The 20,421-nt window shown below is 38.6% G+C and overlaps 1 protein-coding gene across 1 annotated transcript; it reads right to left on the bottom strand.

The window, feature by feature from the left end:
- Positions 1-4,276: 4,276 nt before the first annotated feature.
- LIPC (lipase, hepatic) lies at positions 4,277-18,822 on the bottom strand (the record flags this gene model as incomplete). Its single annotated transcript, XM_010180185.1, has 8 exons — positions 4,277-4,389; positions 7,344-7,562; positions 8,325-8,445; positions 12,024-12,266; positions 13,635-13,868; positions 15,121-15,238; positions 17,606-17,785; positions 18,635-18,822. Coding segments are annotated over 8 exons (1,409 nt in total), but the record flags the coding sequence as incomplete, so codon positions are not given.
- Positions 18,823-20,421: the final 1,599 nt, after the last annotated feature.

The following is a 20,421-nucleotide window of genomic DNA, read 5'->3' as shown; positions in this document are numbered from 1 at the left end:
GTATTGTGCAAAGATATGTAAGGTTTTTTGAAACTTGAAATGCATTAATAAATAGACTTGATGAAATCATCTTCTAAAGAGCCATTTACTTCTTGAACCCTGAAAGCAAAAGGGAGTACCCAGATTCCGGATGTCATGCCAAAAAGTAGCTGCGCTATCGAAGTGCACCTCCGAATTTGAACATTATGCAGTTAAATGTAAGAGTAAATGTTTTTGTGTAACCTTTTAAGGAAAAGCCCTAAAATTGCCTTTGAATTACTTGTGTGATCACAGGAATAAAGCTTTCTTTGTTCTTATCTTCACAATGGAAACTAGTTATTGGTAGGGTTTTCAAGCTTGGCACTGTAGCTACTGAATGATACCTTCTGAATTAAATATGTTTTTGAAGAGGATACTGGAACTCACATGCAGTACTCGGAGTGCACAACTGCCGTCTAAGACTTCTAGAGTAAAGCGGCTTTTTGTGAGATGGTTTAAAGTTGCTAAGCTGGGTCTCTGTGTTTTCATATGTGTTGAGTGGTTAAGTGATTAGAGTGCTTTGAAAAGTCAAGTCCTGCCAGCTAACCTTTCATTCTCAGGGCTGTTTGGTGAGAGTGGCCTGCTTAGACGTCTGTTTCCCTAACTGAGCACTGTATCAAAGCACAGTCAGAGTTTCTTCCCTGCAGTACTTTTCTTTTTTTTTCCTCCTCTCCATGACTGCTTTTTTGGTTTTGTTTTTTATTTCTAGAAGTGCTTCCCCTTGTAGATAAATCTCACTGGCAGGGCAAAAGGTACTAAAAGAGACTCAGCTGGAACAGTGCCCTTCTGCAGATCAGCATCATAGGTGCCTAATAGATTTGGTAGTGGTTGAATTTACATTTCTGCCTAGGAATGCAAACCAGAGTGTTAGAAATAATGCCTAAGCATCTAAAGTACAAATTTTGTGTATATTTTAAAAGGTGTTTGGGGAAAACAAATGAGTACTTAAATAGCTGTAATTTTTCCTACTAGTGTATTACCTAATAATCCCTAGTTGTAGCTATTCATTTATTCGTCTTGTGTTTCTTAAGATTGGCCTCTGAATAATTGTTCCAATATTTCTTTCAATAAGAACACAGAAAACACTTCTGCATATGGGAGGCTCATTATTGCAGAGAGGTGATCAGCAGGACAGCAGTTGTTATGTTGTTCTTACCTGTACTTCCTCTGACAGGAGTAGGCTCCTGATGGCTTCCAAGGCCTCGATCCAGTTATTTGGAGTGGGACCAGGGATAATTCTCATGAGCACAAAGTAAGGCACCACTTGAGCAGTTGCAGTTGTAGGTATTGCTTCAGTGTCATGTTCAGACATTCCATTTGACTGCTGCAACTTGGGCTTTATTTCATTTTTTATATCAGAAATGAGTGTGATGGCTATCAAAACACAAGGACAGGGTTTATGATTTGCGAGAAGTGGCATCAGGAGAAGTGTCTTCATATCTGCAAAAATTCAAATACTGCCTCCTTTTAATTTTCCCTTTTGACTTTTTTGAAGGTTTCAGATTTGAAGATATATCAGCTTTTTTCAGTTGAACTGGAGAATGGTTTGTTTTTCCCAGGAAACTTTAGAAGTCCTCAACTGCAGCATCCCTGTTTCTTGAGTTTCAGCACACTGTAGACATCCCTGACCTTATTTCCTGAACATTAATGCTTTCAAGCTTGTTTCTCCTAAAGTTTAGATCCCTTTATTGACCTTCTCACCAAGTAAGTGATAGTGATGTGAAAGAAATGCAAATTTTCATGTCTAAAATGTTTCTAAGTGTGTTAGGATGTGTAACTGCAGGAAAAGCATGACTTGAATGGCTTTGTGAGTGGTTATGTTTTACCTCATACAAATCTCATTAAAAGCTCTCTCATCAACTGTCCAGTGCTTCTTGTTTTTTCAGGGTATAGCGAAACAGTAACAGTTCTGCACTGGAGAAGCAGCACAGTCCGATTCTTTGTAACCTTTGCCTCTTGCTTTGTCACCCTCCAGTATACTCTGAACAAGGCCTTTTCTGAGGAGTGGCGGTAGGATTTGGTTCAGGAAGTGTACAAAGTTCATAGCTTAGAAAGTTGGTCATAAGCAATGTTGTGGATGCAGTTCCAGTGACAGTACTTCAATTCTATGAATGGAATTCTGTAAACAAAACAACCCTAAACATAAGAAGTGACAGATCTTTAGCTTTTTACAGAAGCAAAAGTGGAATTCTAGAAAGAATCTGGAGTTGGCCACACACACATACTTCTCTGTTTCATTTTTCATTGTGCTTTGGGAAAAAAAATCCTCTTTGTAATTTGTTCCTTATCTGTCATTCTTCGGGGCACAGTCTGTTTTCACTTCATGTCCCTAAAAATGCTGTCAGTGGGTCTCTAGCAGTTGATTCTCTCCAGTGGGTTAGAGCTACTACAAATGTGTAAAAAGCAAACAGCAACCATCACCTAAATAAAAAGACTGGTGCTTCTCTAACTTTCAGGGGTACTTATTACTGAAATTTCCTTCTGTGCTGTGCTCCTGATTTAACTTCTAGCTCTTGTATTTGGGTGAATAATTGCGATATGTTCTGTGTTTACATAAAAGAACTTTAATAAAATAATTATTTTGGGATATTAAGTAGTGAGGATATCAACCTGAAGCATGAAATTACTCACTTAAATTGTAATTTTTGATCTAGAAGGTAAAAATACTTTTCATGTTTGAAAAAAAACCAACAACCCAGTTTGCTTCGTTTCACAAAATCTTTTATAGGACAAACCTTGGTTTTCAGTGAAGATCTAAAGATTCTTTCATGTGGAGCTTCTATGTAAATCTGTAAACATTTCTCCTAATCAAGGTGCTGCTCCGAGTGGCCACTTTAAATATTGGATCAGCTTCTGAAATGTACACCTCAGAAAGAACAGCTGTTCTCCTTTGAAAAGTAAGTGTGCTTCAATTCCTATCATAATTCATCAGCCTTTCTGTTTCTGTATTGAATATTCCTGTTTGTAAAAGAACAGTAGTTACTGAAAACAGCTTTTAGAAGTTAGAAGTGAATATTCTGAATGGGCAGCAAAGATGACTACATTCAGCGTTTGATCGCTGTTCGTTGCTTGCAGAACTGCTAGTTCTGCTCAGCTTGTTCATTTGTCATGCTTTTTAGATGACTCTCCCTTTAATCCTGGTAATATCCGTATATTTTTATGTAAATTTCCCTGCAATATCTTGGTATAAGAAGTAGGCTTTGCTCCAGGTCTTGGGGCTATCTTCCACTTTGTTTTTTTTCCGTTTAGAGAACATTTTAAACAAATTACATTCAGAATACAGAGTTGTAGAAACATAATTTTTAATGAATCTTGTGCTTAGCATTACATAGTGACAAATGAAATACTCTGACATATATATTGGTTTCCATTTCAGTATGCACTAACCATACAATAAAAATAATCTAAGACTTATCGTGTTTATGTAGCTTATATTCTGACTTGGAAACGAGGGAATTGTGTATGTTTGAATTTATAAAGGTTGTTTACATGCACTGAAGATGATTGAGAGTTTTACCATTTTGATTTATTCCTGCAGTTTCAAATCACGCTAAAATCTGCCAGACAGTGGTTTAAAAACCTAAACACTTCAGGTCTTACATGAACGGGTAAATATGATTTCAACACAAAAGTTAACTGAAGTTAGCTGTGCTAGAATTGCACGGAGTAAACTAAGCATCATTAATTAAACTATTAGTACTTTAAGTCAGTAATTTAATTAAAATAGTTAAACAGCAAAGCATTTCCCAGTAGGACTAAGTGTAGTATGGCATGTTTTGGTGACGTAGTTATTTGTCTTGTCCTAAGACTATGACAGATAGCTCAAACATTCTCCATGTCGAGATGTTTTTTGAATGTTTTAAAGTAAAAAGTTCAAACTCTGTTGACAGTGCTACTTGGGAACATTTTCTTCTATGAATTCTTTAGCTCGCCCTTCATTAGGAAATAATTTAGGAAAGGTTTAACTGGTAGTCAAAGTATTTAATGGAAAAAGGCTTTTTTCCCCCTTAAATCCAACAAAATGAATTTTTTCAAAGGCTTACGGCAATGATTCTTTCAAATACTCATATTTTTATTTCTAGCGAGCAGGTGTTTTTTAAAACTTTAAACAGTGTAAAGTTGACAATTGCAGTTGATGAACTTGCTTTGTCGATCACTTTTAGAACAGGCTCATAGCTAAACAAGGTGTGTATTTTGAAAGCATTTTACTAGATGTACAGTATTTTGGATATATTTTGGTGAGTAGTTGTTCTTTGTGTTCTTGCTCATTTTCTGTTTTGTCTCCGAAAGCGATCCTCGCACCTCACAAACGTTTTCTCTTGGGCTGGATGGAGGTGAAGGTTGTCAATGCTTTGAGAACAAAAGCTCATTCTAGAAAGAGAACACAGTATGTAAGCATAACGTTACTTTTTAGGACTATCGTCTGTAAAAAAGCGTGCTCTAGATAAACTGCATCAGACTTCCTTTCTCCTGTCTTTTACAGGAAGGTATCTGATTGTTTTTGTAGGCTCATGAGGAAAGAGGTGTCTCTCTCTGTTATCAGATGTGGCGTGCTGTTCTCTGTAGCGTGCCCTCACAGCGATTTGGCCTTGTATTCTGTGGCCATTGGCCATTCAGTGGCCATTCAGTGGCCATTGTCATTGTTTCAACTTGTACTGCTACTACCAGGGTTGCACTGTTTGGCCTGCTAGTGCTTGGCTGGAATACGAATATTTAGCGATGAAGTTGCTGAAAATCAGTTATGTAGGATGCTAAAAACATCAGCAACTACAATGCTGCAGCAATGTTTTCCATATTTGTAACTCAAATATGTTGGAATGTGGTATTTTACTGCTCTTAATAGTCTGTTTATTAACTCATTTTTAAGTTTATGCCGCTATGTTGCATCTAAGTGTTTGCTATTAGATAATCTACCAGAGGAAAAATTATCATTGGTCTAAGTATCATGAACATTGTGAGGTAAGGGTGCATGGAGATAAAATATTGCCAGCAGCTTGTTCAGATGCTCAAGAAAGGGCACGAGACAACTCAAAACGCATCTCGTGTTTACTGCCCGTTTTCAGTATTGGATTTCCAACATTGCTAGTTCTTTGATCCGTGACGTTAGGGCTTTCCAAGAAGACTGAAATCTACACACTATGAAGAAAATGCTTTTCCTTGAGTGTTCTTTGTTCCTCCTTTTACAATCGTCTAATACTCTTTCATTCCCCCTCAAGCTTTAATACAGTGTTTCAACAGTAACCTGTCATTTCTGTTCCCTGACAAGCCTGGATTGCACAGAACAAAACCCAGTACATAATCGACATCCATTAAAATCTTGACACAAGCTCCCACTAATGCTTGCAGCAAAGAACACTTCTAAGGGGTGTTGGGTACCTGAAGATACCAGCATAATTTTTTTGTTAGTAAAATAACTACCCACTTCAGTTACCCATTTCTTAGGATTTCTTCAGTGTGTCAGTAGTAAATTGGCTTGTGCCAGGTTATTGACACAACTGTATTAGACAGGAGTTTTCTGGTGAGAGGAATGAGTGTACATGACATCCTTTAGCAATCCTCGTAATTTTTCTCAAGGTACAAAACCCTGTATTTAAACAGAGCTCTCTAATTTGCAGTGTGTAGTATGCTTTAAGTTGCTTTGGCAGTAAGGTCAGTACTGATTTGGAATCGTGACTTTTAAAACAGCAAGGCATATTATAGAAATTTTTTTTTTCTGTTGGCAGGAGCACGTGTCAAGTGCTCAGGAGAGGAAAATATCTACAAAATACGTTTTCAAGGGGACAAAACCCAAGAAAATATGATGCCTCCTCTGCCCCCCAGTACTCACGGATTGTCTTATGAAAGATGTCTCTTTAAATTACCTGACTTGTTTTTTGTGTCAGTAACCAAGAGATGCAGCTTTGCCAATAAGTATTGCTCTGCAGAGAATCTGCAGGAGTTAAAACTGCTGCTGGTAAGAAAGAGGCTGTAGCAAGGAAAAATCATCTAAGACTGAGCCAGAGTTACAAGGTAAGACATGCTTTTCTCATTAACCTTAATTAAGCTGCTCAGTTAAAATGTCTTAAAGGATCAAAGCAGTGGAAATCATTACAGATGTTGTTAATCTGTCTTCTGGCTGAAATTTCTCTGTATGAATAAGCGGTTTCAAAAGTCACTGGCACTGCTGTATGTAGAGAACAAGGCCACTCAGACTTGGTGATCCAGTTTCAAAGCAATCAGCAGGGGGTTAAAAAAAACAAACCACCACCTACCCTCCACCAAAAAAAAACCCTACAGACAAACAAAATCCCAACAAAAAAGCCACCCAAACATAGACTTCAGTTTGCATTAATTTTTTTTTCCTCCAGAAAACTGCTCTCTGATGCTGCTCTGGAGTTCAGCTGACAAAATTTAACATGACTGGATCCATGCTATAGAGAAAAGCACAAGCAGTGTGCAAAAATTACTGTCAAATACCAGTGAAAGTGTGGTATGTAGAAGTATAGATAGTTGTGGGTATTTTTTTCAGGGACTGCTCATGTTCTCTTTGCTTGCTACGGGAATTTCAAAATGCCTGTAGTTGAAACATCGCTTCCACAGTTCATCACTCCAGGCACCTCTCATGCAGCCTGCACAGTAGTAATTCTTAACTGGCTCTTAAACAAGTGAGACAAAAATAGGGGAATTTAATGATAAAACCCTTAATGTCAATGAATAATCAGATGATCGTGTAGTTCTGCATGTGATCCTTCTGATGAGTACTTTCAAGAATGGTGATGCTGAGTTTCTCTACTAAAAAGGTACTCAAAGTAAAATAATCAAAATTTGGTATATTTTTTGTAAGTAGGATTTTTAAAGTTTTATGACCTTAATTTTGGAGTCAATATTTATCTTACATAATATCTTGTTTCATTGAAATTTCATATGGTCCTCGTGGAGTGAGATAATCACTTTCTAAAAATACATCAGAAATTGCCATCATTTATTGTGTAGAGAAATTGCGTTGCAGACCTTGTTAAAAGTCTTGCTTGGAACTGTGTGCTAACTCCTTCTCTATCCTCTCTTCCCATGTTTCAACAAAACTGTCACCCAAGGTTATTGTGCCTTAAACTCAGTTTAGTGACAGTGGTGAGCCAGAATATTTCCCACTCTTCATTTCTGACCTGAGAACAAAGAAATTCTTAAGTCACTTAAAAATCATGCAGTCAAAGCTGGAATTTATACATGGATAAATTCACCATTGGTGTGTGTGCTGGGACTCAGGTGGTTTTATTAGAACTAGGATAACCTGTGTGCCAAACATTTGTGGTGTTAATACAGAAAAGCAGTGCTTTCATTACACTTACTTTTGCTGTGTTTCCCCTGCTTTCACTCTTATTGTCTTCACTATAAGTCCTGGTCGACGGGTTCCTTTTGTCCATGGTATTATGGTTTGAACTGTGTCCCAGATATTTTCCCAAACTGCAGTTCCTTCCCATTTGAACTTAATCATTATTAGCTCACCAATATCAGTGTCCAGGGTGATGAGAAAAGAGTAGGTTTTATTCCCATTAATACCTTCAAGTCTGCAGAAAACAAAACCGGAATAATGCTGTCTTAATTATTATGGATTATATATTAATAATATTATATCTTAATAATATTATATATTATTATGTGAAGGAAAAACAAAAAGGTTTTTTTCCCCTTTAAAAACAAAGAAAGAACCACGGTTCCCCCTTCTTGTCCAGGAGGGAACATCATTGTCTCTAGGATACTCTTCCTCCAGGTGCATGAAGCAGTGAAATATGACAACATGCTAGAAAAGAAGAAGTGGGAGAAGCTTAAACAGCCGGTGAAGCAGTAGTGGTTTCTGACAGCAAAGGTGTCCCTTAATAGCATCTACATTGTCTTTTGTCTGCTCCAGCAAATGCTGACCCGCACTGTTGCCTTTGCTTTTGTTAATACAGATAGTGTCCATCATGAGAAATATCCGGAATTCTTTACCTTAATTAAAGCTGCTTATGTAGCTGTGTTTTAATTGATTAGACCTCCCTATGTTAGCCATGGGATGGACCAAATGTAAGTGGACAGGATACTTAATGTTCAGGGAAACGTCCGAGATTACTAAGTTTGTTTCATAGAGATTTTTCGTGCAGAAACTGTATGAACTCTGTGAAAGTTTGTGAATGTTAGGGAATATGGGTGAAGAGAGAACAGGTTCCAGTTGATCTTCACTTAGCTGTACCAAACCCTATCACTCAGAGCATGATTACATACATGATACGGTATTATTAAGTGGCACCTTGTTTCTGACTTGTACGATGACGTGTGATACAAATACTCACAGTGTGATGGGCAGGTTTTTAGCATCCTCCTTAGTGCCTGTCAGAGAGATGGTAAAAGTTGGGTCTGTCTGCTTGCCTTGGATTTCATTGATGAAGTGGATCTTGAACTGATAATGATAGACTGTAGAAAGGACGAATTTGTAAGGTGACAAAATTAACGGTCAAAGAAGCAATAGATTTTTTTAGACAAAAGAATTTTGCCATTCAGAACAGAAACCCGATTGATATTCCATTTTATTTTTTAAACCAATTTGTTGCAATTAAAACATAAATTTTTTTGATTGTTGCTGCGCCCCTTAGGGTTTGGGACCCTGTTGCTCTATTTAAAAGGATGGAGAGAAAGAAGGTAACCTGGGCTGAGCTCCCTTCATAGGAGAAAACGTTCTTCCATGGGAAATATTTCAGCTTTTCTGAAGTTTAATTGTTAGCATTGCTGGCAAGCTCTCTACCTCATCAGCAGACCAATCCTTATGACTGGCAATGGCTAGAGATGCATGATACAGATTGAAGACCTTATGCAATGTAGTCAGGCTTTTCTCTAGAAAATTGCCCTGCGAAACATATGACTCACAAACTTTCCTTGAGTGCATAATGATAGATTGTGCTTAACATGCATCCGTTAACAATATGACTGTGTCCAAGCACATTGCTGTACAAAAGATGTCATTAATACTTCGAGATTTGGTGGGTTTCTAAAAGAACGGTGTTTAGAAAGGTCTTTGAACTGAATGTTGTCAGAATGAAGAATGCCTGAGGAAATCATCAGTGTACTGATTACAGGCAGTTTGACATTTAATAAGTGATGAAAAAAAACCAAACCCAAAATACCCCAAAGAGGTCATGTGCACACAGATATTGTCAGCTAGATTTGAATGTCCAAAATTACTCTGCCTGGCGATTCTGCCAGCCACAAAACTGATAGATTTAGGTGTTGATTAAGAAAGCCTTTAGTAATTTCTATTAACAAAGACAACAGAGTATTTGAAAGAATTAGGAGTGTTGTATTTATCCTTGCAGTCTGGTCAAGTCACACATGAGAAACTCTTCTGGGTAAACATTATTGCACACTGGTGTTTGAGCAGAAAGATGCTCTTTCCTCATTTCTCCCTCACACACTTCAAGTTTCACTACATCTGAGAATGTCTCCACCATACTGCTAAGGGAGTAATCTTTTTATGTATACATGTATTTTTCCTTTCTACGGCTCTGAGTGTTCGCAGTGGAAGGTATTTGCTAGAAAAGCTGTATTTCTTTGTTGTTTCATAGTCGTATGTTAGTGAACAATGTATTTTCTTTTGAAACAGAGTCACTCAGTAGAAAACAAAATGACTGATTCTTTGCTGCAAACCTGATGAAGACAAAGCAGGCAGAGAGTCTTGTTTTACAGATCACTTTTATTACTATCTCGTCTTTGAGATTTCTTTCCTTGTAAAAATTGATTATTCTGATATATGTTTTGATAAAGCCAAGGCTTTTGCTTTGGTTATGATCACTTTAAGGAAAAAGGTAAGCTTATTCATGTAAAAACTGTCTTAGGGTCCCATTGCAGCTTTATTATAAATGTTAATTTCTTTGTAACAACTATTTTTTTTGGTTTGAAGTGGTTTAACATATGTTCCAGAATATAATACTGTCAACTTGAAAAATGAAACGTCAGATTTCCTGAAGACAGAGGATTGTGAAGTGTAATGCCAAGCTTCTCAAATTTCTTCTGTTTGGGCTTCTCACATGATTTTTGAAACATTTTTTTAAGAATGTTACAAAGATGACTTTGTACACACCCTCCCACAGTTGCCGCCCTGTTTGGGAACATCTGTGAAAGGAAACCATTGTCTAGGACACTGCTATCTGCGTATGTGCTGCAAATGCTTTTTTGAAGCATAAAAATGCAACATGCTTCAAATTGAAATCAATGCCAATAAGACACAGATATTTTACCACAGGCTAAAACTATTTCCATGTCCTGAGAAAAAACACAACACAGGGATCGCATTTCTGTGCCTAGGTGCGTTGATAGTGGACACTATATCCTCAGAGCAATTTCCTTTCCTGATTCTGACAGTGACGTGACTGTATTGCAGCAAAGTTACATCGGGAACTAGGCACGACCTCTGGAATTTTTAAATCTTCTTCAAGTAGCTTCTTGAGGTATTTAAAAAAATATAATGACAGGTCCAGCAGATTCAGCTACTCTGAGTATTGGTCAGGGCTGAGCAGATCCTCTGGAGTCATCACTGTGTGCTTCAACACTGAGTTAGTGGAAGACTTTTAAAATAGTTTTGAAAGTACCTTTTTTTTTTCTTTTTTTTAAATCTAGGACATTGCAGTTGAGCAGCAGACACCGTGGGGAAACAAGATGTGTAATGCAATTGGCATGTTTAAGCTTTTCTCCTCAGGACTGGAAGGTCCTTGAGTGTCCATGCCAGGGGTGCACTGTTGACTGTCAAAGCACTTCCCCAGCCCCGATGTCTTGGGTAGGTAGCAAGCAGGCTGACCCCCTTCAATAGGAGAGGGGCACCCTCTTTCTGGCTGTGCCAGGCAGGCTGGGCCAGTCCCAGCAGCAGGTGAGGTGGTGAGGGACACCCATGGCCGTGGGGCTGTTCTGGAGAAGCCTGGGGACAGGGCCCTGTGCTGCCTCAGCACTGAGGGCAGGGGCTGTGGCACAGTGGGCGCTGAGGGGGCTGTGGGAAGAGCGGGCTGCTCTTCCTGTGGCAAGGAGGTGGGCACACGTCGCGAGTCTCCTCTGTGCGTGGTGGCCTGTGGCCCTGAGCAGGAGCCCTGCCCAAAGTGCACTGCACTGACGCTGGCAGCGAGCCTCGTCGACAACCAGGGAAGGAGGTGGTGAGGAGGAACATGTGGTGAGGTGCCACAGTTCCCTCTACCAAAAGTCTCTAAAAAGAAGCCTGTCCCTGCCATTTGTCCCACACAGTCTTGCTTATTCTTGTCTTAAAACGTATGTAAGCCTTCCCACTGGTGGGTGAATGTCTTCTCAACAGCAGCAGACATTCTGGGCTGTCCAACAGCCGAGTCGTAACCAGCTTACAGGCAGGCCACAGCCGTTTTGTAATGGAGACTGGTAGGCCCCATTTCCCTGTCAGACTACTTCCCCTCTGTCTGGTAACATGCAAGAAACCACATTGATTGTGTCTCTGAGCTTACAAAATTGTTGCTTTGTACTCTCGATAAAGTAATTCAGTGGAGATAAAGCTGGAGTACCAGTCACTTTATTTTAGTGCTACAGTTCTGCCTTGTAAAAGTCCATGCTATTCTGTTGTCTGTCCATTGTTCGAAAAGTAATAATTTATATGTCATCTTGTAGACTAATTGCAGATAAAATTTGGGCAAACTTGGAAAGGGAGGTTTTACAGGCCTCCCAGAGCAATTAGACTGCTTTTTTGGCTTGGCTGTATGCCTGCATATGTTAAAACAAACTTGCACAGACCAGCAGTAGGAAAATCCAGTAGATCAGGACCCTAAGCATCTCTGAGACCTCAGAGCCACAGTTAGCACGTGGCAAGCGTGCAAGATGCTTTTTCCCACAGAAAGACGCCCCACTGAGATTTTCATTTGTCTCAGCAAACTAATTATTCCTATAGATTTTTAGAAGCTTTAATAAATGACTAAATGGGATCACAAAGCTTAGACTCATTTTCACACTTTGTGATCAGTCTGGAGACTGTAACAAGTATTCCCACAAACCTTTGAAAGGCATATGTGCTCTTGTTTTCAGGAAGAGTCGTCTACTTTTTGGAAGCCTTTCCTCCCTGATGTTGTAGCCCAGGGTGTTGCACCGGTTCTTTCTACAGCTGAGGCACATCCCTTTGTTGAAAGTGTTGATGTCGTTACACCAGTACGCTGTGCTTTGCTTATCATTGTGAAGCAAAGAGTCGATGAACAAATGAACTGACCTCTCGTGGGCACATTTCACTGTTTGAGTGATGCCTAAAAAAATGCAAACAACAACATTTTGCACGCCCTTCTTCCTCTTTACCATTTCAACTACAGAGGATTACAGTAACCAACTATAAGTATATATTATTATTTCCCCCCCACTCCCTTTACTACTAAAATATCATGATTTTGCCTTAGAAATCATACATTGTAGCAACTTCACTTTTTTTTAGGATCATCCAAAAATAGTTTGTCTGAACCCCCACGATAATAAAAATTTAATAACTTGCTCCTTAAACTTCTCTAGCCTGAATGTTTAAGACTATGAATATGAACCTTGATTTCATAGTTCTGGCTGCTTTGGTCAGTATGAAATATTAATATATAAGGCTATGCCTCTCAGATCATGCCACATTAAAGACAGCAATCTCATTTTGAATAATTGAATGCTGTTGTCTTTTAGATGCTTATGTATTAGTCTCGTATTTTACCCTATCAAAGTGACAGACTCTCGTGTCAAAGTTTGTTTGCAACCACTACTATGGGAAAAGGAGCAAAAAATGTATTAAATACATTAAAAACTATCGAATACATAGTTCTGCTTTTATGAGAAGTATCTTTTTCTTCCTTAAGCGCCATAAAATTATGAAAGTTACTGTCTTCTGTGTAGTCAGGATATTTTATGATGGACTGTTTTTATGTCCTTGCTGATAAGATTTCTAGCTGATGCTTGCTTTCATGTTTGTCTTGAATTACCTGCTAACAACTAAGGCCTACTTTTACATAGCGTGATGATAGTTAAGAAATATTTTTGCAATAGAGTATGCCAGGTGAACAGTACCCTTTTGGGGTTTTTCAGTGAACAGTTGTGGTTGTCACTGCAATACTTTATCTTTTTTTAGTATGTTGCATCAGTTTCTCTCTACCTTTACGTTTAGGTACGTAGGAATTATCTTCCCTATATAAAACCTAGCCTAGAACACTGGCAGCCAAGTCCAAGAGAGATCATCGTGTGCACGGCTGAAGGATGAAGAGTTGGGAACACGTGAACTAAGGAGGTGAGTAGTACAGCCTTGTGTTTTATTTGATTTGAAATAATTAATGGCATACTGGATTAATCTGGCTTAATTAGAATAAGTTTTCTCATTTCCTCTACCACTAAACCAAACACCTTTGAAAGTATTCGGAAGTGCTTGACAGCAGGATGCTCTTGGCATCAGTTTCAGAAGTGCTAGGCAGCCAAATTCCTTGCTGGAGTCAAAACACTTTGAACTGAATACACATAAAAACCAGATAACCAATTTCTAGAAAAGAAATTTCCTTGCATATAATGGGAGATAATACTCCCATTAGATACTGTTTAAGACTAGACATACTGCCAGTGCAGCTGCAATGCTGTTTTGTGCCATTGGTTCTTACCAGTGATTCCGTATTGTGCAATGTGGTTATACACGTGCATGATGTGACAACCAGGCTGAAAGGTGCCTCCGTTGGGGTAAAAGTCGAAATGAGCCACAGGCTGCTTGATGCCAACACTGAGACCCATGTGCTGTTTAGTGAACGTATGGATTGCGTCGACGAAGTTTGCATCATCTGGAGATAAACGGTCTGTTGGTGACATTCCTTCAAACAAGGGACCGGCGGGGTCAAGGCCTGCAATAAATGCAAATAATCCAGTTGTGATACAGTGCAGATGGGCTGCAGTGTTTCTGTTATGAGTAAAGTCTGTGATAAATATTTTAAAACAGACAGCACTACTACTTTACAAGGTCTTTCAGTGATAGAAACAACGCTGGGAACACTTGTCCTGTGGAGGGTACGTGGCTACACCAAAAGGTAAAGTAAACACAGGTGCTGTAATAAAGAGTGACTGCTACACGTACAAGGACACAGATCCAGAGATAGAGCTGTTTGTTACAGACAAACCATGCTCGCTACTGCTTTGTCACTTGAGGGATGTTTACTTGATTTTGTTCTTTCATACTCTGGAGGTCATGCATTTCAGAGGCCCCTTTTGAAGACACCATTCCCACAGCAAGGTTGACTTTTAGCCCACATTTGAGACCTGAAACTTTATAAAGCTTCACTTATTGCTTAAAAGAGCTGTGTCTGCTAGATGTTGTTTATAATAACCTTTCAACTTTAAAAGCCTTCAACGCAAATTACTATGGTATTTAGAAAAAAAAATCAGTCTTATTTAGTTTGCTAGTTCATTTTTGTATGGTGCTCTTTGGTTGGGAACTGATCTAGGAAAAGGACTGCCTGTGTGGTTTAAAGCTGCCTTTAGTTTTGAGGGCAAGCTTCTAAATTCGAGATTACTCAGTTGGTATTATGGACTAATGCAGTTGTGTAGATGTAACTGGACAAGACTAATAACACAGGCTACAAGTAGAGATATCACCCTGAAGGCATGCATTTCCTTTTATTGTTAATAGAATTTTTGGAACTCATTGTTACAAGTCTGAATAATTTTGACTGAGGAATGCACGTAGCTGTTAAAATAAATAACATGGTTTAATGTTTTTTTACTTATCCATTATCAAGGTTGGATGTGCCAATATGGTGTGAGCAAGCGGAACTGATGAACTAAAGTCCTTCAGGGTATACACAGGTGTAATATCACAACACATTGTGTAGAATCTGCTTCTTGGCATGTAGGCATATATATTCTGTATGTCATAATTTGGACTGAGGTAGGAAAGATCAGAGGTAGTAATACTATGAGACTTCATTTTGAAAAATGTTTTCATTCATTTTTCTAAATCTAATTTTTAAACCAATGGGATGAAACTTCTAAACTGTGACAAATATGGCTATTCAGCAGCTAAATACATCATTGCTATGTCAAATAGCTATGTAACTTAAATCAGTTGACTGTTACATATCTTGGTTATAAGTCTTATACCTGTAATTCTTCCAATCTTGTTCGTACCGCTGATATAACTTCCAGCAAATCCTGAAACGTGAGCTCCTAGGCTGTACCCAATTAGATGAGCATTACTTCTGGAAAATTGAACAGATTCCTGGAAGATAGCGGCAGCTTGATTTAGATGCAGAAAATGTGAAAAGTAATGGTGAGATATTTACTACGATACAGGAATTCCATTAATTACAATGCAAGAAGTTTGTATGTTGATGATGGAGGTTGAATGAGGTGCATGGATCATGCACTGAATTTCTTCACTGATTGCATGGTATTCCTTGCCAGCTTTTCATGCAGCAGGAAAATGCCGCACATTTGGGCACTGCTACTTATGTGCTATGCTCAGGAACACCATCATCACAGAGAGTAGGGGTTTTGTTACTGTTTGTTGCAAGTGATGCAGACGTGCGTTGCCTTTTGTCTGCAGCATTTGACTTTCCTATGAAAAGGATATCTGTCCTTTAACTTCAGTCTAAAACAATCCCTTATAGAAAGTGCCTTGCTTTTTAATGACATTCCTTGGACTGATTAGTACAGAACTGGATATCTGTTCTGAAGCAAACCTATTGAAGCAGAATTGGCCTCAGGCCTTTCTTTCTACCTAATCAATACTATCTAGATCTTGAGCATTTCACCTGAGCTGCAGGGCTCAAAGTTTTTCTGACTTGTAAAGAAAAAATGTGGCATATTTTTCTCACAGAAAAGGCAAACTTCCGTTTTCATTTCATTGTGGATATTGCATGTCCCAGTGGACTGGCTTTCCAGTCTCGATACCTGTCTCTTGTGAAGATGAGGCAAAACTTGGCAACATTCTTTTATGAGAGGCAGCTCTTGGGAGTCACAAGATCTGATCAGTTTTCTTGGCAGCTGTTACTGAGATGGATGCTACTGAGATCGTTACTGACCATGCCCTACTAACTCCTAGACTAAGAGCGCTAAGATTTACTTTTTGTTATTAAAATGTTGCACAGCACTGCACAACAACGCTGCACAAACTGGTTTTGTTACATCCGTTGGGGATATTTCAAATACCTGCCTGTACACAGAGCGAAGGATAGCGTGTAGATAGTTATGGGAGTTGGAATGAAGGCTTTTTAAACTGTTAGACTCAGGAGGGGTGCTTCTCAACGGAAGGAAGGGTTACTACTTGAACACATGCAATTAAATGCTGTGAAAATTTATCGTATATTTAAAACATGTATCACGGTACCAGAGAAGTAACCTACAATGCTGAAGCAAGGAGTCATTTATTCAAGCCTTGATTTGTTTGCTGATACCGGAGAAATCTCAGATTGTCTTTACTGTTGACAGTGTGATGTGTACTCCTGGGAATGGAACAAAGTCCACCCTTTGATTCATTCTGTAATGAAACAGCTTCAAAATGGGACTTTAGGCTCCAGCAGCTTAAACTGCATCTGACCGAGTTAAGGTTTCTTGTAGTGTCACAATGAAAAATAATGACTCTGGCTTTTCTGCCTTCTCTTTTGAGCTGGTTGTTCCTAACTGGGCATGGTATCTTATAACTTCTTCTAGCCCTGCCATTCCTGTTGAAAGCAGCTTAGCCCTTCAATGATTTTTTTTGTTACAAGTCTTTCAGCTTTGCATTGTAATTCCCTTCCACCTTAGGCTTCACTGTAAATTAGATCAATTAATGTATTCAAAAATTCATTGGGAGGTACAGATGTATAATTTCATTTTAAGTTAGGTACTTAAATTAGTACTAGAGATAGATGAATCAGGAGTTCCTTAGAGTGCCTGGTTTGTATGAGTGGTTCTTATTCTAGTGTTTGCTTTCTGCCTTTTCTTAACTAGTACTGGAGACCAGTGGTCCCTTGCAGACTTGTCTGCAGCCTTTTCAATCCAACCATGGCCACTGCTCCCTATGTAGCAGGAGTTTTGATAAGTAGTCACTGCATTAGCATGGCTCTGCACTCACTGCTACCTCCATATCATCTGCTTTGTGAGGCATGTCTGCCCTCTTGAAAGGTTTCTCTTTACATTCTGCCATTATTTTAGAATAATCTTTGGGAAACTGAGGCAAAAATCAGACACAATGTCACGTTTGAATTGTGCATTAAAAGCAGAATTTAAGCACAGATAACATAAGCCAGATAACATAACCACTTGCAAATGATAACATGTGCCTGCTTTCTATGTGTGGGACTATCAGCTGTCCACATGCATGCTAATTGAAAAGCTAAAGTAGCATGAAATTATTTTACATTTAAAGATGTTTATGGAAATATTTTCATAAACAAGACCACTTGCTTTTTTCTTTCGCATGATGAAAGTTTTACGAACTCGTATGAAAGTTTATGGAAGGAAAAATTTGCAACGCACTAAAGAAACGTAAGCGACTGAAATGAACAGCATTGACCAGCGTAGTGTTTCAGAACGGTGGCAGAAGCATAAGAATAGGTAAATGGGTCTTTTCCAGAAAAACACGTGTTGGTCTGGGGGCTCTTACCTCTAGCCATTCCAGGAAGTCTGCTATCTCCTGTCCTATGTAGCGTGTGTTCTGTACAGCAATGGGATAGTGCTGGTGGGCAAATGTAAGCCAGTCTGCTATGATCACGTTAATTTGTTTATGCTGAGTCTTCAGAGCTGCTGCCATTTTCCAAGTCCAACCTTCTAAAATCCCATCTACCTGTTTTATTAAAAAAAAAAGAAACAAAAATAAGGAAAAACAAACCCCGCCTTCATAAGGCAAAGCAGTTTCTGCCAAATATTTCTTGTGAAAAACTCAAGGAAAGAAAAACCATAATATAAACAAGGAGTGCTTAATGCTGATGTCTAGATTTATGGGACTTCCACATGCCTCAGTGCTGAAAATCTTTGGATTTTGGTGTACAAATAAAAATAATCAATATAAGAACTGTCTAATAATTTAAGTCTCGTACTATGAACTCCTATCAGTGAAACGATGTCCCTAAGTATTTTCACTCCTCCTGAGATAATTGTTATTACTGATAAAAAAGAAAGACAAGTGCCCAGAAAATTTCTGCTTTTATTCAAGAGCAGCTGATAAATCATTGATGCTGAAGGCTTCATTTTCAGCTGAGGGGCTTATCGAGAAGTTCTCTTTAAAGGTGTATCTGTGAGAAAGATGTGGGGAGATTGTGTGCACTTCTTTTCAGTAAGTCTGTAAATATCTGGCAGTGAACATACCAGGGAAATGAAACTGGTATTCAGTCCTCCAGAGGCATAGCATATTAAATCATCTACTTGTTCAAACTCTGCTGGCTTTAAACCAGGGCTGAATCTAATCCTTGGCATGAGACTCCCATATGAAATATTGCTCATAGACTGTTCCCTCAGAATCTCAGTGGGGAATATCCACTCTGTATTGTTACCAGCCATGATTGCTACCAAGGAAATCTGCCATCTTTCTAACCGCAGTCTTTCTCCTGAAGTTACTTTTGGCACTAGCGTAATGAGAACAAAAGTATATCAAATCAGATGCAGTTTGAATTAAAAATAAAATGTGAGTTCATACCGACCAGCCATGGACTATCATCACCAGAGGAAGAGAGGCATTGAAGCCGCATTTGTCAAGACTTTCCAACTGATTAAAAAAAATCTGACAGCTTTCTTCAGTTGTGTCTGTATAGAGTCGAAATTTGGTTTCTAAATTCTGCTGATCTTTCTTTGTTCTAGTGTGCTGACTCTGTGATCCCAGTGCCTCTGAAATAAAATCATAACAACAGTCATAGCAGGATGGAATCTAAACCCTGAAGAAGTTACTAGTGAAACAGTTTGTGAGACAAAGTAAACTAGTAAGATTGAAACTCTTGCTATGTATAAGTACTGTCTACTCCAGGTAGGCCTAAGTTGTACAGTTGCTTCCAAAAAGTGATCTCCTTCAAAATTTTGAGACTGTCTAGCTGTGCATCTATTTGAATGATAACACAGGAAATACTGATCTTGTTGCTTCGGACCCATAAAGAATGCAGAAGTATTTTACAGACACAGTACAGGTGGTGTGACTTTACAGTGTTAGTGCATGCACAGACAAGCACATTCATGGGCTGATGAGTCACAGCGCATATTTTACTAACGTGTATTTACTAGTAGTTGCTGAGCAAGCATCATTACACTAAAATAACCATTTTATTCAGGGTTATAACTCTGCTTAGAGATTTAGGTGACTGCTTATAACTATTAGACCACGTTGTAATTTGTTCTTTTTCTCTGAAAAGGCAAGATGAAATGTTCTTGTTCTAGTTGTAGTCTTTTTGGTGGTTTTATTTTTAGATAAAATAGCTTGGTACATGTAAGACAGCATTTTCAGAAATGTCTGTTAAGTAGCTGGGATGGTATAAGTAATTAAAAAGTGGAGGCAGGACGAGCTGTGGTCTTAGCAACGTGAATATAGTGAAATTGCTGAAAAATGGAGTAAAGCAAAGCAGCAGCTCACAAAAAGCATTGTCATATCGTGACATGCAAGCTTGATGTTTCTTTCTAATCTGACTTCAGACTGTTTGTTTTATTTCTCTGAAAATATACCTGTAATAAATTATTACTTACGCTAGAAAAAATGGGGATTAGTAGAAGAAAACTTAGGGTGCGATGAACTGGACAAATGAGAGGTTACAATTCTTCGTGCTGGAAAGGAAACTTTTAGAGTGGAGAGAGTTTACTAATGATGTTCCATGGGGACTGTTTTTTGGCTAATCTTGTTTTAATATTTTGATTAAAGAAGCAGGTAGGAGAGGTACAGGACTGACAAAATTTGGGAGGCATTTGCTAATACTGAGGAGACCAAAACGTTAAACACTGAGAGGTAGATGACCTTGAAAACACAGCAACAGAGACAGGTAGAAATCTCATACTATGAACTGCAAGGTCATACAGCTGATAGGAATTTCTCTCTAAATGGGGCTCATAAATTGGAAGTGACACGTGGTAAAAAGACTTGACTGTAGTAATCAATAACAAAACTGACTATGACTCACCACTGTGATTTGGCTGTGAGAAAGAAAAATACAGTCCCAAAGTTGCATCAAGGAAGATGTATTCAGTAGGAAGAGAGAATGGTAGTGCCAATAAGTTAAGGCATTTATTAACCACATACAGAAAAATTTGCATAGCTCTCCGTCCTAAGTTCAGGTAATACCAATTCAAGTTGCAACAGTTGTTCAGCAACACCACTAAAATGGTCAGGGAGGTGGCTTTTGTTTTAATAAGACCTAACAAATCATGAAATATTCTTGGAGGTGAAAATTTAGTACTTTATTCACTGAGGAAAAAAAGTTTAAATGATCTGTGTTGGAACAGAACGCA

This window comes from Mesitornis unicolor, unplaced genomic scaffold (genome assembly GCF_000695765.1).
Source record: "Mesitornis unicolor isolate BGI_N332 unplaced genomic scaffold, ASM69576v1 scaffold5600, whole genome shotgun sequence".
Lineage (NCBI taxonomy): Eukaryota > Metazoa > Chordata > Aves > Mesitornithiformes > Mesitornithidae > Mesitornis > Mesitornis unicolor.
The sequence above is the reverse complement of the archived record's forward strand: the minus strand, read 5'-3'. Positions and strand labels throughout refer to the sequence as shown.